This window comes from Apaloderma vittatum, unplaced genomic scaffold, assembly GCF_000703405.1.
Source record: "Apaloderma vittatum isolate BGI_N311 unplaced genomic scaffold, ASM70340v1 scaffold8049, whole genome shotgun sequence".
Taxonomy (NCBI): domain Eukaryota; kingdom Metazoa; phylum Chordata; class Aves; order Trogoniformes; family Trogonidae; genus Apaloderma; species Apaloderma vittatum.
The window spans coordinates 42,848-56,486 of NW_009735736.1; the positions used below are offsets into that span (position 1 = coordinate 42,848).

The following is a 13,639-nucleotide window of genomic DNA, read 5'->3' on the forward strand; positions in this document are numbered from 1 at the left end:
TCAGATATTTATGCCATAAAAGCTGTATGAGATGTCACGATGTCACAGAGCAAGTAATGTGTTTGGTGCTAAGTAGTATCTTCAGTATGCAGGACACTATGCAAACACGGAGTAATAATCCCACTAATACATGTGTGTGCAAGGTATGAGATAAGGGCACATCAGGGGTGCAGAGGGAAAGCACCTAAAGGCAGTGTCTGTGCAAATGCTGGGATCCAGTCTTCAGAATTCCCCACTGCTGATGCAGTGTGCAGACACCACTGCTCTCTCTGGGACCTGTGGTGTGCTCTTTCTGAGTTTTATGTAACTTTGGAGTTTTAGTATGTTCTTGGGACTTCAAGTTGAATATATAAGTGCGTGCTGTATTTACATGAAAATTATATTCAGCTTTCTTAGAAGCTTGACATATATGGATCAAAGCAAAATGATATGAAAAAAAGGAGCATTCAGCCGAAACAAATAGTTTTAGAAATTCACCCTTTTTGAAGAAAGTGTCAGAGGATACATTTTGTTCAGCAAGATGAAGCTGGTCATCTTTAGCTAACGTGAGCTGTGTTAACACATGTTGCTAGAGAAAATTCTCACTTAGTAAAAACACATTTTTCAGGCCTTCAGAGACAGGGCTGACTAGCAGTGAGTAAGAAACTCCTGTGTGGTCTTGGAAAAATCATTTATGGTCTGGTTATGAAAGGTGTTGAAACCTTGTAAGTTCAGCTGAGTCACTCAGAGGACATTTTCAGACTTAGGGGGTTCTTATTCAGCTATGTGCTGCACTGCTGTGAATGCTAGAAGTGTATGTTGGATTTGTCTGTTTTATCTTTCTATCATGTGGAGATAATTTTTTCCATGTTTTGTGGGAGTGAGTATGATTACTAAATAGTTATTTTTGAGTTTGGGCTCTGATTCATCAGAGCTTTTAAGCATATGCTTCACAACATTGCTAAACTGTGCAGACATCTCTGAAATAGTTGCAGTAATTAAATGTAAAACATTATGAGCCTGAGCTAGAGACATTAAAGTCAAAAGGCACTTGACATTGACTTTATTCATATAAGCTCTGATCCTGCTCTCCCTTAAGTGTTATATGCCTCTCACGTGCACATATCTTACTATTTGTAAATCTGCCACTACCAGACTGAATTTTGTCTAGGCTGCCTGGTAACGTGGATAGTGATTTTCCTCCTTAGAGTGCTTGATGTCTTTGCACACTTTTCCTTACCTCTCTTCACTGTTGTACCTAATGCCCAGGTGTTTTTTGATCTAAGATGCCGCTACAAATTATAGTATGTGGCATACAAAACCATATGCATGTTACAGAAGTGTAAGTTGATTTCTGCAGAATTTCACTGTTTGCCTGTTTCTCACAATGTGTGAGATGTGTATGATACTTAGCCCTTAAAGTAAAAAATAATTCTTTTGAAATGTATTACTAAACAGTAACATGTATGTGTACAATATTCTGAATGGCATTTAGTCTATTTAGAGATATCCGTGACAAATTATTTAGCTTTTTTGTCTTCAAGTACAACAACAGTTGTAAGGGAGATTTCGAAGGATCTTTTTTCTATAAGATAGATAACAATGGTGCAAAGTACTCATGTTTTTCAGTATTTTGTGCCTTTGATTTATTTTTTTTCTGGCTGAAGTATTCTAAGTTCTTAGGGCCTGCCTTCAGGTTCTTTTTAATGCTCTCCTCTTTCAGGAGTCAGAAGATCCGTGTGAATTTCTTTTCAGACTCTTTATTAGCCATCAGCAATCTTGAATTGTTTTAAATTTTGTTTTGTTTTTTAACATCCATTGTGGCCATGGTGACACATTGCAAGCCTAGGGTTTAGCTTGCACACTCAATTTTGCCTGCATTCTGGCATTCATGATTCTGCTAACATTTGACCAGCTTTAATAAATCTATCTTCAGCATGCTGCCGGCAAAGCATGGTGAAACGCCGATCACCGAAGGCCTGACTCACTCAGCCGGGGTCATGCAAGAAGCTTGCAGAAGGGACTGAAAGTCAGTCCAGTTAATTCCATTTCTGATTTAGTAGTGAAACCATTGTGGCGAACACTCGCTCTGTAGGGAAGTAATGAGTAAAAATATGTTTGTCTGTCATAGCCAGGTTAAAACCAGGAGGTGCTGTGAAAAATTTGCAAGCAATTTCCCATACGGAGAGAAATTTAATGCAAAGTTTTAAATGAAGTATAAAGCTCTGTGGGCTTCAGGAAGGACAGATTCTATTTATGCTTTACTAAAAACACTTTGTGATGAAGAAAAATCTGATAATTTGCTATCAACAGAATATATTTGTTTCTCATGAAGAAAAAGGAACTGTTTTACTCTCCTTCAAATTATTCCTGTGTTGGGGCCATACATTCTGACAGTATATGTATAACACACCAGATACGTACATCTTTCATGAAAGCTCATTAGCAAAATTCTTCATAGTTTTTAACTAGAATTGCTCAATGCAGTGGAACAAATCCATCGTGTGTGTAACTGACTACTTGCAGCGGTTTATTTAAAAATGTGCACTTTATCGTTGGTAGAAGTCACGTGCTAAATAAATGCTTTTCTCTGCAGAGTGAAAGGTTGCGTGCTCTTGGTAAATGTTCGCATGATTTTTTTCCCTTCCTACAGCACTCTTAGTCCAGATGTTGATCCAGTGCTTGCCTTCCAGCGAGAGGGTTTTGGACGCCAGAGCATGTCAGAAAAGCGTACAAAGCAATTTTCAGATGCCAGTCAGTTGGAGTTTGTTAAAACACGAAAATCCAAAAGCATGGATCTAGGTAGTGAGTGATATTTTTTCAATTTTTTTATTTGAACCTGATTTTCATGTTGTAAGTATATAGATTTTGTAATTCCAAACACATTGTTTATGTGCGGTACTACTGCACGTAATGTCTACCGGTGGGAAGTAAAATGTTCTTAACATGAACGGCCAAGTGGCCTGTGTATTGTTTCTACCACTTGTAAATGTCCGTACATTTAAATATCATAGCCCTCTGGATATATGGTTGTACATAAACATGGACAGTATTTATCAAAATGAAGGTGAAAAATGCATTTACCAATCCATACAGAGTAAGTGCATAAAACTGTGCCATGCTGTGGTTCTGGGTGGACAGGATTTTTCACAGTTCAAGATTCTAATGCAATTACCCTTAAAGTTCCTTGAGAGTCTCTTGTCTTGTAGATGGATTTTGGTTAAGATATTAAAGTTGTGAGTATTTTTTGAAGAGTTCATTCAGAATTAGAAAATGGGGCTAGTCTGACACCTGTTTGAGACCCAAGTTTTAATATTTATCCTAAGAGCCCTATAAAGTAGCAGCGGCTAAGACAGGCAATTGACTGTAATCATTTAAACTGATAAAACAACTGAGAATAAGTAATCGATAACAACCCCACCTATTTTTCTGCATTGCATTTAGATTCTGAAGTGCAGGCTCTAGTAACCTTAAACAGTGGGTTTCGATTGTTTAAACACACAAAATTCCCTATTCAGAATAATAGAACGTAATACGATTCGCTCCTTTACAATAATTGTGAATATCTTCACTGCAATCCCTAATTCACCAACTACTTGAGGGGACATCAAGGTTGGTGGTATTGACTTGTCTTGACTAGTTGCGATGTGCTAACCTGTAAATAACATATTGTACCTGCCTGCGATGTGAACATGACTGACGTTGCATGAAGGTTACTAGTTTGCTGCCATTTCTACCCAGAATGTTTGCTTACTGTTGCAGTTTATTTGCATGAAGTGTGACATTGCTAAGGTCCCCTAACTTGAAAGAAAACCACAAATGCAAACTAGAAGGAATGTTGAATGCATGTGGGGCATGGGCACTAACTGGGCTAACCGTTATACATTTACCTTTTAACAGTAGCTGACGAGACTAAGCTCAGTACAATGGATGACCAGAAAACAGGTAAGAATTGACAGTAAGGCTGTTGCTATAGAAACCTTGGTCAAAGCAGCTTACCACAATTACAGAACTGCCAGTCAAATTGCATGAAAACATGAATATTCCAGTACTTGCATGGCTGCTTTCTATTGTTGTGAATAATCAAGTCATATGGAAAAAGAAAATTCTCTATAGAGATGCCTATCTAGGGTAGTATATTCCACAAGGTCATATATGTGACTGTAGGTAGACACCTGTTTCTACACTTTGAACTCATAAATATTCACATTCGTTTGGATTTTTGTGTCCTTTCAAAAAAAAAAAATCTTTGAAAATCTCCTAGCTTCGACTCTAATGTACAGGATGATGTCTAAGAGTCAAAATGCTTGGCTATGACAGTGCTAACAAGGTGCTTGGAAATAATTATTTTAATTAGAAAACTGCTACTTTTACCTTAAGTGGTCATCAGATGCATGTTGTGAGTTGAGCTGAAGATTATTTATGCAGTTGATTTGCCTTCGGAGCTAAAATCTGAGCATCGTACAGAACAAAAGAATATGCAAATAGTATCTTTACCATTGATTGTAATGTTTCACACAATAATAATGAGAAATAGCTTTCAAAGCATATTTTGTAATAGTAATTAAAATAATGCACCAACTACAATTAGGAACCTTTATGATTTATTAATATAAGTTAGCTTTTGACCTTTGGAATGCTATTTTAATTAGACTAGATCCAGAGGACACCATAACATTACTTAGCTCTAATTAGGAACAATTCACCTTTTTAACCCAAAAATGTTATTTATTTTAGCGTGATTTGGGGAGTAGGGCATTCCATACAGAATTTATAATTAATAATTCACAACTGCATCTCTGTGTAGCCACAATGTGAGTAGAAATACTGAAAAGCTGTAGGTAATCAAGTGATAAAATCATAATTTTTATTTAAACAGCTGAAACTTCTACCTCTTAAAATATTGCAGAATATGGCCACAGACTTACAGCTTTATAAATTGAGAATGAGTAGACAAAATTAAAATGTATTAATGTTTTGAAGATTAAAGCCATGAGAGTATGAATGCGTGAAGAGTGTGAATAGTTGTGGTGATAATCAGAGCTTAGGAACTGCCTTCAACCTTGAGCATTATTCACATAAAAAGTTACAGATCAAACTCAAAAATATTGTAAATTATTTTTTATTTTTCTTATTAGCCTACCTATTTGAATGGGATGTGGTCAGAATAGTGTAAAACCTCTGTGTTTTAGTAAAATATGATGCTTAGGTTTTAAAAGTGCATGGTGGGTTTGGTGGCATCGATAGACGGGGGTATTAATGGAGTGTAGCTTTCTCTGTGTGTAACACCTGGATTAAATTCCAAAAAAAGAGACAAGTCAGACAACTTGGGTGAAAGAGCATGACCGTAACCACCTGGACTAAGCAGTTAGATATTTTGTGTGCAGCAAGCTCAGTGACTGGAAAAAAGGAAAACCACCTTTTACTGTACTTCTATTTTATTTATCTTATATGCTTTTAACCAGGTTTTGTGTATAAACAGTGGATTTCTCCCATTACTGAAGATGGATGTGGTTGTTAAACAAACCACTTACTGTAGTTTGGCTTAAAAATCATCTGGTTCAAAGAAAAAAAATGCTTTAAATGTGTGGTGAACTATGTTTTAATGAACTCTAGAAGCCAGAAAACTTCACCACGTATTTACTGTAGAAAAAAAATAAAAACAAACTCGGTTACAGTCGTAATATGACTTAATAGTATTGGCTGAAAATGTAAGCGGGGAACGCAACAGCCCTACTTGCTATAATAGATTTTTAATTATTTTTTTTCTATATTTCACTTGAAGTGCCTAATCCTTGCACTGTTTACAGTTCATCCTAGAGGTTAGAAGTATATTCAGTAGCAATTGAGCGTGGCTCATTTATTGAGTCCCAGGCATACTATAGTTCTAGGTGGTTATTTTTCATTTGTGAAAATGAAAAAGAAAGGAAAAAAGTCAAAACCCATATATTTAAATCATTTATTTATTTTTACGCAGTGCTTTTAAAATAAACTGTTTTATTAAATGTAACCAAAACTAAACTATTTTTGATGCAATTTCTTGCTCTGTTCCTCCTCTGCTCTCCCCAGACAAAATGTTACTCTTTTAGTCTATGAATTGAACTAGAAATAGAAGAATTTATCAAATCTAACGGAGCAGATGTTAGTAAATAAGTAGGCTCCCTGCTAATGTCTTTCAAGAAAACGTTTAGAAAGTAGACTGTGCCTTGGAAATCTGTTTTAATCAAATTGAGGGAAGTTTCTGGCATCAGTTGCTGGTACCATTTAACCTGGGAGTTAATAAAAATGTTTCTCAGAAAGAAACAGATTTGTCATTTTAAATCATTTAAAAGAAAGCGCTGGTGAAAACTTTACTTTATAGCCTTTAAAATTTGCCAGTGAAGGAAATACTGAAGGAAACATCGTCTGCCCTTTGACACCACGCTCTTTGCGTTTGCAAGTCGCCCAGGCGGGTTTGTCGCCGGGTATAAATACTTAACGTTAAGGTGAGAGAAGTGGAAGGATGTTGAGTTGTCAAACAGCGCCAGCACAAGGGAAGAACCAAGGGCTTGGGACAGGGAGCCCGCCTGGAGGCTTCACCGGAGCTACGGGCGTAAAATATCTCACAGGATCTGTGTGTGCCCAGAGGTTTTGTGCCCAAGAGCAGATGCCCGCCTGAGCCAGAGGGTGGTTGCGTGGCCTGGAGGGCAAGGCCTGGCCCTTGTCCCCAAGGGCTGGGGACACAGGGGTGATGCCCACGTGGCGGGCATGGGTGACACAAACACGTTGCGAAGCCCATGAGAGCTAGAGAGGGGCGTGTGGAGCTGGGCCGAGCGGAGCGGGCGGGGGTGCCGCATGCGTGGTGGCAGTCGCGGCGGGAGGGCTCCTGCCGTGCAGAGGGATGGATCTACCTCAAAGGATATTTGTTAAGAAAATTGGTGGAAAGGAAAATTTCTCTAAACTTCAAATTTTGAAAATGATAAAAGAATCCCTTTCATCCCTCAGTCATATAAAGATGCTTTAGGTAGATGTCTTTTCCTCTTCCTTTTTTTTCTACTTTAAATTCTGATGTCAAAATAGAAGTAGAACTCGTTCTGAGCAGATAACATTTCTGATGATTACCACCAGCGCTGTAAAAAGCTGAAAGAAAATGCTGACATTTTTGTATTTAGAAAACAAGGTTTTGATGTGACTCATAAATTTTAAATAGAATCCATTTTAAAGAAAGTTTGCTGTTTCTCACCGGATTATATGTAAACAACTCACTTTCTGGCTGGTGAATTCTAGTAATAAATTGTGAACTCACTCAATTTATGGGGAGGCTTAACTATCTGTTTTGAAAATATTAGACTTACTGTGAAGTGGCCATGGAAGATAGTGAAGGTATTAAAATATATGTGACTTTATATTCACAATGTTTTAATTGCTTGCAAAAGGGCATTTTCCTCTTTGAAATAGTGCAACCTGTCCACATTTGTGATCATGGCCACCCAAGTTCAATAAATATTCCTATCATTTTTGTAATATATTAGTAGTTTTCCAGTACTCAGGGAACATTAGGTCATATCCCATGTAGCTTTTCCTTTGGGAAAGCACAGCTTACATAAATACAGTTCTCACAAAGATCTGTATTGGGTGGCAGGAAATGGAAGTTTTTTTAATCTCCTTCATGAACATAAATGGGCACATAAATGCCTTCTTTATAATTACTGTTTACAAAAAGAGCCACTTGGTAATTAGGAAAAGATATATGAGCATTTCATTTAGGGGGTTCCAAAGGAGAATCTGGAATAAGGAAGTTTACAGTAAGTTGCCATGTAAGAGGATACCCTGGGCTTTTGTATATGAAATCAAATCTGGTTTATATACGACTGTCCTACTTCCTCTTCTGTTCTTTCAGAAAGTTGCAATTGTTTTTCCTGTCCCATGGGCTGTTTTAAGAAAATATGGTCTTGAAATGTAAAAAAACCTCAAAATAAAATCTCATTTCTTGTGTACTGCAGCCATTAGTGGAGGAATAGCAGATTTTGGCACATGCGAGAAAGTGGACAGTTTTGTCGGGCACAGTCTAAATTGGAGTTCTTTTACTTGGTAAAGAGAGACTTCAGCTTGTGTTCAGAAGTTTGGTGAACCTGGACTGCAGCTTGTTTGCACAGCTGGAAAGCCACCAAACCTCCCTTGTCCCAGCTGGCTGCTCTTGTTCGCCTCAGCAGCAGCTGCACTGTGGCCCAGCCTCCAACAAGTAGGGGCTGTGAGTGAGAGGGCGGCTTCTTCTAGGAGATGCGAGTTCATGGAGATAACATTTCTCATTTGTTGGGATGTTTTTGGACGAGGTTCCAAGCAGCAGGACTCCTGATTGCTGGGGGTGCAAAACTGCAGGAGTTGCGTAGACCTGTGAAAGAGGATTTTGTGGTGTTTTTTTTTGTTTTGTTTACAAGTTCATCTTGTCAGTAGGGCAGCTAAAGGGCGATACTTTGACAGATGCTGTTTGAATTTATATGATCTGAGGGATTTTGGTTTTAACCTAATTGCTCAGACTTTTAATAGCTGAATAGAAAATGAAAGCATTTGCTGCCTTGCTCCATCAAGTTAACAAATGACGTGGAGAAGACTTGCCATGCTGCTGTTCTGCATCCCTGCTGTTGGTCCAGCACCCCCTTCCACCCCACCCAGTACTGAATAGTGAAAGAAGTTGGTTTTAGTGATGTAGTAGCGGTTTTCCACAATTTGAGGTAATTTCACATACCTTTGTTAAAGAACAGTGATCAATACTGTCTTCTCCCTCCTAATATCTAACAGAATAGAGATCAGCGGCAGAATTTTATGTTATTCTGAGGTAGATACTTAAAAAAAAGATAATTTTCCTTTATTGCACTGCTTGCACCAGACCATGCTTGTATTGTTCCTTGGTTTGGTATTCCTGAGGGTTCAATTCCTGGCTCTGTCTCAGTGCTGGCTAGCTTTGAAATTTATCTTTTCTGTGCCTCTGTTAGATGATGATACTGATATCAATGGAGTATCAACCTACCACCTGGGACTGCTGTGATGCTACAACACTCTTCTCACTTTGGCTAGAGAGAAAGTGAGGTTTCCATCTTCTAGGTGAGGGCTCTGAGCTCAGAACTTCAGGAAATGTAGCAGTGACTTGGGGCTCTTCAGGCCCAAATCCTATGGAAAATCTGGCCAAGACTATACTGCACTTTAAAAGAAAATTGCTTTGAATAAATGCAGTGATTTTCTTCTCCCCTGAAAGATTTCTCCCAGCTTTAACTGAGATCTATTGTGCAATTGTCAGCTGATTGGCACTGTGAGTGTGCATATCTAAAAACAGAGGCTAGACATTTAGTCCAAAAACCTGAGAAGTAAAGTCTGGATGGGGAAAGACGTTTGCAGAGTACTGTCTGGGGCTTTCTTGGCACACCCTCGGACGTGTCACAGTGATAAGAGCTGTCCTCAGCCCCAGCTGTAGCGCTGCCCAAACATCAACCTGGTGCCTGCCAGGAATGCGTCCCTTTTCCAGCTGGATAAGTGGTACTGCCTGACTAATTGGATCCTTTCCACAGATATTTTTAAACAGCTTCACGAAATCCCAGCAAGTCAACTGATATTTCTCAGAAGTATTTCATTAAATTTGATGCAAGTCTTTAAAAATCAATTAAAAGCAAACAGCATGTTCCTTGAAGGCAGGAGTCAGGCTACTTTGCAAAACTGTTACTCTAAACACAATAGGATTCGTGCCCATAATCTGCTCTCTGTTCATCAGTTGCTAGTACAGATGAAATTTTCTGCTCAAAAAAAATAAATAGGTTTGTTTGATGCTGGTTGATAAGTATCTCTGTTAGTTTTATGAGCTATGTTTTTAAAGCCCCATGATTACTTTATCATTCAAATTGCTTAAAATAATAGTAATGAATGTTTGTCTCTCTTCACTGATTTGAAAAGCCAGACATTGCTCACATTGTCGGTTTCGTTGACTGTGACTTGACATACTCATTCACTTTTGAGACCAACAAATCTGCAGAGAATTCCCTACAGATTATTGAGAGATGATGTGAATAATGTTAAGTGTGTCCCTAAAGACTTTCAGGATGGATATGCATAATCAAGCATGCGATTCTCAATACTAATTCTAATTACTTTTTTTCCCCCCCTCCTTTAAATGACTAAGGTTCCCCAACCAGAGATGTGGGGCCTTCATTAGGTCTGAAGAAATCCAGCTCATTAGAAAGTCTGCAGACAGCCGTTGCTGAGGTGACTCTGAATGGAGATATTCCCTTCCACCGCCCGCGCCCGCGAATTATCCGAGGACGAGGCTGCAACGAAAGCTTCAGAGCTGCCATAGATAAGTCATACGATAAACCCGTAGCAGATGATGATGATGAAGGCATGGAAACTTGTAAGTAAACTATTGCTGTTCATAATGTGAACCACATAGGTTAATTCTTTTAGAAAGTGATTGAAAATAGTAGAAGATAATTGTAGGATTTTAAAAGAATAGAATTAACTTCTTTCCATATTGTTTTCAGGCTTTCTCCCTTCATCTGCATTAACAGATTGCAACACCCTGCAGCTTCCTTCCTTTCTGAAATAAGAAAATAAGACTATTAGGAGTGTGTTTACTTAAATTACTAGGAAAATTTTTTGTAAGACAGATAATTAATTTAATAATGTAAATTAGAAAAAAATATGCAGAAAGACAAAAAAACACTGAATTTATTATACAAAAATACGTGCATCTAACTTTGAAAGAGTACATTTGTAGCATCTAGGGGGGGAAGAAGAAATCACTGTCCTTTAATTAGAGTGAGTAAGGCTGGCAGATCTAATAAAATATAAAGTTAATGATCAGCTATTACCCACCCTAATGGGCATTCATTTACATTTTCAGTTCTTTAACCCAAAGTATGACCCAACATGTGAAGAATGTCATTAACATAAAAGAATCACTTCAAAGCTAACCTTATCATTATTGAACTATGTAAGAATGGACTGGTAAAATGACAACTCGTAATGAATGAAAATAGTATGAATGGTAAATTACCTCAATCAAGGGTTGTATTAAAATAATTGAATTTTTAACCTTCATGTTGTACTACTTTCAACTTGTCACACACCAGCATAAGGGTTTTTTTAATCAACCAGCAGCCAGTTAGAAGTTTATGAATGAAGCTGATGGTAGGAGGTTGAAGTTAAACATTTAGCCTGCATGCTAACAAAAAAGGCTTGAAAAAAGGTTTTTCACTCTGCTTTTCAAAATTTTTTAATTTCAGAAAGTCTTTCATAAGCATCATTCCCTAATATTGTTATATAAGCTACTTCTGTAGTCACTATTTTATTTTTTAAAAACTCAGCTTTTTTGCTTGCCTTTTTTTTTTTTTTTTTACAAAATCTACCTCTTCCTTAAAGTGTTCTGAGATTCAAAAGGGAGGTCATTTTGCCAGTCACTTTTCTCAAAGGGAATTGTGGACGGAATTAATTCTGCTTCGCTTTTCCAGCACCTAGCAATTTCACGCAGCAGTGAGGCTAAATGGTAGCCTGGTGCTGCTGGCTGTCAGTCTGTTTCTGGCCAGTAGAAGAACAGGTATGAGAAAATGTGTAGTGATCTTGCTCACTCTCCCAAGCTACATGCCTATGGTCTTTTGGGACATAAACCCATGTTTTTCTAAAGGGCCTTGTTTGGTGTGAGCCCACTGATAGTAATATCCTGTTTTGAGGCATCACATATCCAAGACTTACCCAGAAGTTACAGATGGTTTAACTTCATTTGATCTAAAAACTGTTATCATGAAACACTGTCTAGGTGAGTATAGGTTTATGGGATTGCTGTGAAGGGTTTTGAGCTTGGTGACACAATACATAGAGAGTAGCACAGAAGTTTTTTGTTGGCCTTTGTACACTTCACATGGGAGTAGCAGAAGACAAAGCCTTCTGGCTGAAATCAAAATGCCATGAGGTGAGTCTTTGCCCTCATCTCTCTGTATGACTGAACTCACCTAGCACTCGTGGACCAAGACACATCTCAGTGTCACGGGAGAGCAAGAGCAAGGCTATTCTCAAATGTCGTATGGTAAAGAAGGTCTCAGAGCAAAGTGTGGCCAAGGTCTGTGCGTAGAACTGTGCATTCTGTTGAGTTACTTGTGTTTTAATAGCTTCAATGTGTTATAATAAAACATCTAAGAAGTCATCCAGAATTTTGCAGTGCCAGGTTAATAAAAGCAAGGCAAATATAGTAAGTTGGTTGGACAGAATTCAGCCCTCGAGGTCTTCTCCTTCTCACGGTGGCTGTTGGAGCTCAAGAGCTGGCCCAGCCATTTGTTGCCCATCTTTCGGAAAATATGTCAGTATCTGTGTTAAAACTGAAAGCGCTGCAATCTGCTCCACTTTGTGTGAATTATATGTGGCCTTAGGTTCCAGAGAATGTACCAAATGGTGTCTTCAGCCAGACAAAGCCTGGGCACATACAAATAGGTAGAAGTTAATGTAACAATCTGGTCCTAATGGAACTAATGCCTCACTGCTGCCTTAATGACATTACCTAAGTTTTTTTAAATTGTATTTAATTATTCTATAATTGGTTGAAATTAAAATGTGGCTTTCTCTCATTATAAAATCCAGGCAAACATGTTGGTGGTCAATTTACTGATGCCCTTGTGGTTGAATCTATTTGCCTTACTTGATTTTTTCCACTTTTTCCTCCAAGTGTTTCAGTGCTTAGAGTGCTTCTTACTTTCAGACGTTGACCCTCATTGGAGTAGCAAATAAAAGCACTGCAGAAAGGTGCACAGAGAAATTCTTAAACATGTCATTATCCTGGATACAAAAGCCATAAAAATACAGGTAGCATATGTGGCAAGGGGGCTGACTCTCTTCTGAATGTACTTGCTGTCCTTGGAACAACATGCTATTAAATTGCTAAATGTAGGATGCAAATCAGATTGGAGTGACCAGTTCTGGGGTAGCATCTTAAAATGTATTTGAGAAGATGCATAGAAGTTTTAATGGTTGTCAGAGGTAACATTTGTGGAAAGGTGTGGGTGTTGAGCTTTTGCAGATCATTTTTCCTGGTTTTTTTTATTTATTTTATTTTTGTTTCCCTAATACTTGGAATAGCTGATTGGAAGCAAAATGTTTATCTTTAGTGTCTTGAATGAGAACAAGGCATTTGAGTTGGAGAGATCGACAAAGCTTTCTAATCTTTTGCTGAATCTTAATTGCTAGAATCTAGGGCTGTATTAAATATCACAATAAGAGGCCCAGCAGCTTAGTGGCAAAATAGCTTCACATTAAGTAGCTTTGATTCCTCATGTGCATCTTTTCCATTTTATGGCCTAATTAGGGGAATAGCTTCATAATACCTGTTTGTGTAGTTCTCCATAGTACGGTGTGGTTCGTGAAATGACACTAGTTTTCAGGTTTAATTGATGTTTAAAGTACACTCCAATTTAATTTTTTGGCTTCGGCATCCTCAGCGGGGAGGCAGGAGGTTGCAGGGAAGGAAGGAAATAACAGAACCGAAACAAATACGTTCTGCGTTTTGCAGTAACCTAATGTCATTACTGCAACTTAACAAAAATTAGAAGTTTCTTTTGTAGCCTGGGCTTGAATTTTAATGGAGCAGCATTTGCATTTGTTCTAAACACTAGTAATTAGGTCTATGTTAATTGCAGAATGACTGTGCTGC

At 38.1% G+C, this 13,639-nt stretch overlaps 1 protein-coding gene across 1 annotated transcript in view; it reads left to right on the forward strand.

Annotated features, from left to right (window-relative positions):
* LOC104279416 (partitioning defective 3 homolog) overlaps positions 1 to 13,639 on the forward strand; it is a gene marked incomplete at its 5' end in the record, with an annotated part of 82,825 nt that overhangs the window by 42,126 nt on the left and 27,060 nt on the right. The window contains 3 exons of the mRNA XM_009876692.1: positions 2,633 to 2,781; positions 3,880 to 3,924; positions 10,127 to 10,354. Coding sequence (XP_009874994.1) covers positions 2,633 to 2,781; positions 3,880 to 3,924; positions 10,127 to 10,354 — 422 coding nt within the window. The remainder of the gene's footprint in view (positions 1 to 2,632; positions 2,782 to 3,879; positions 3,925 to 10,126; positions 10,355 to 13,639) is intronic.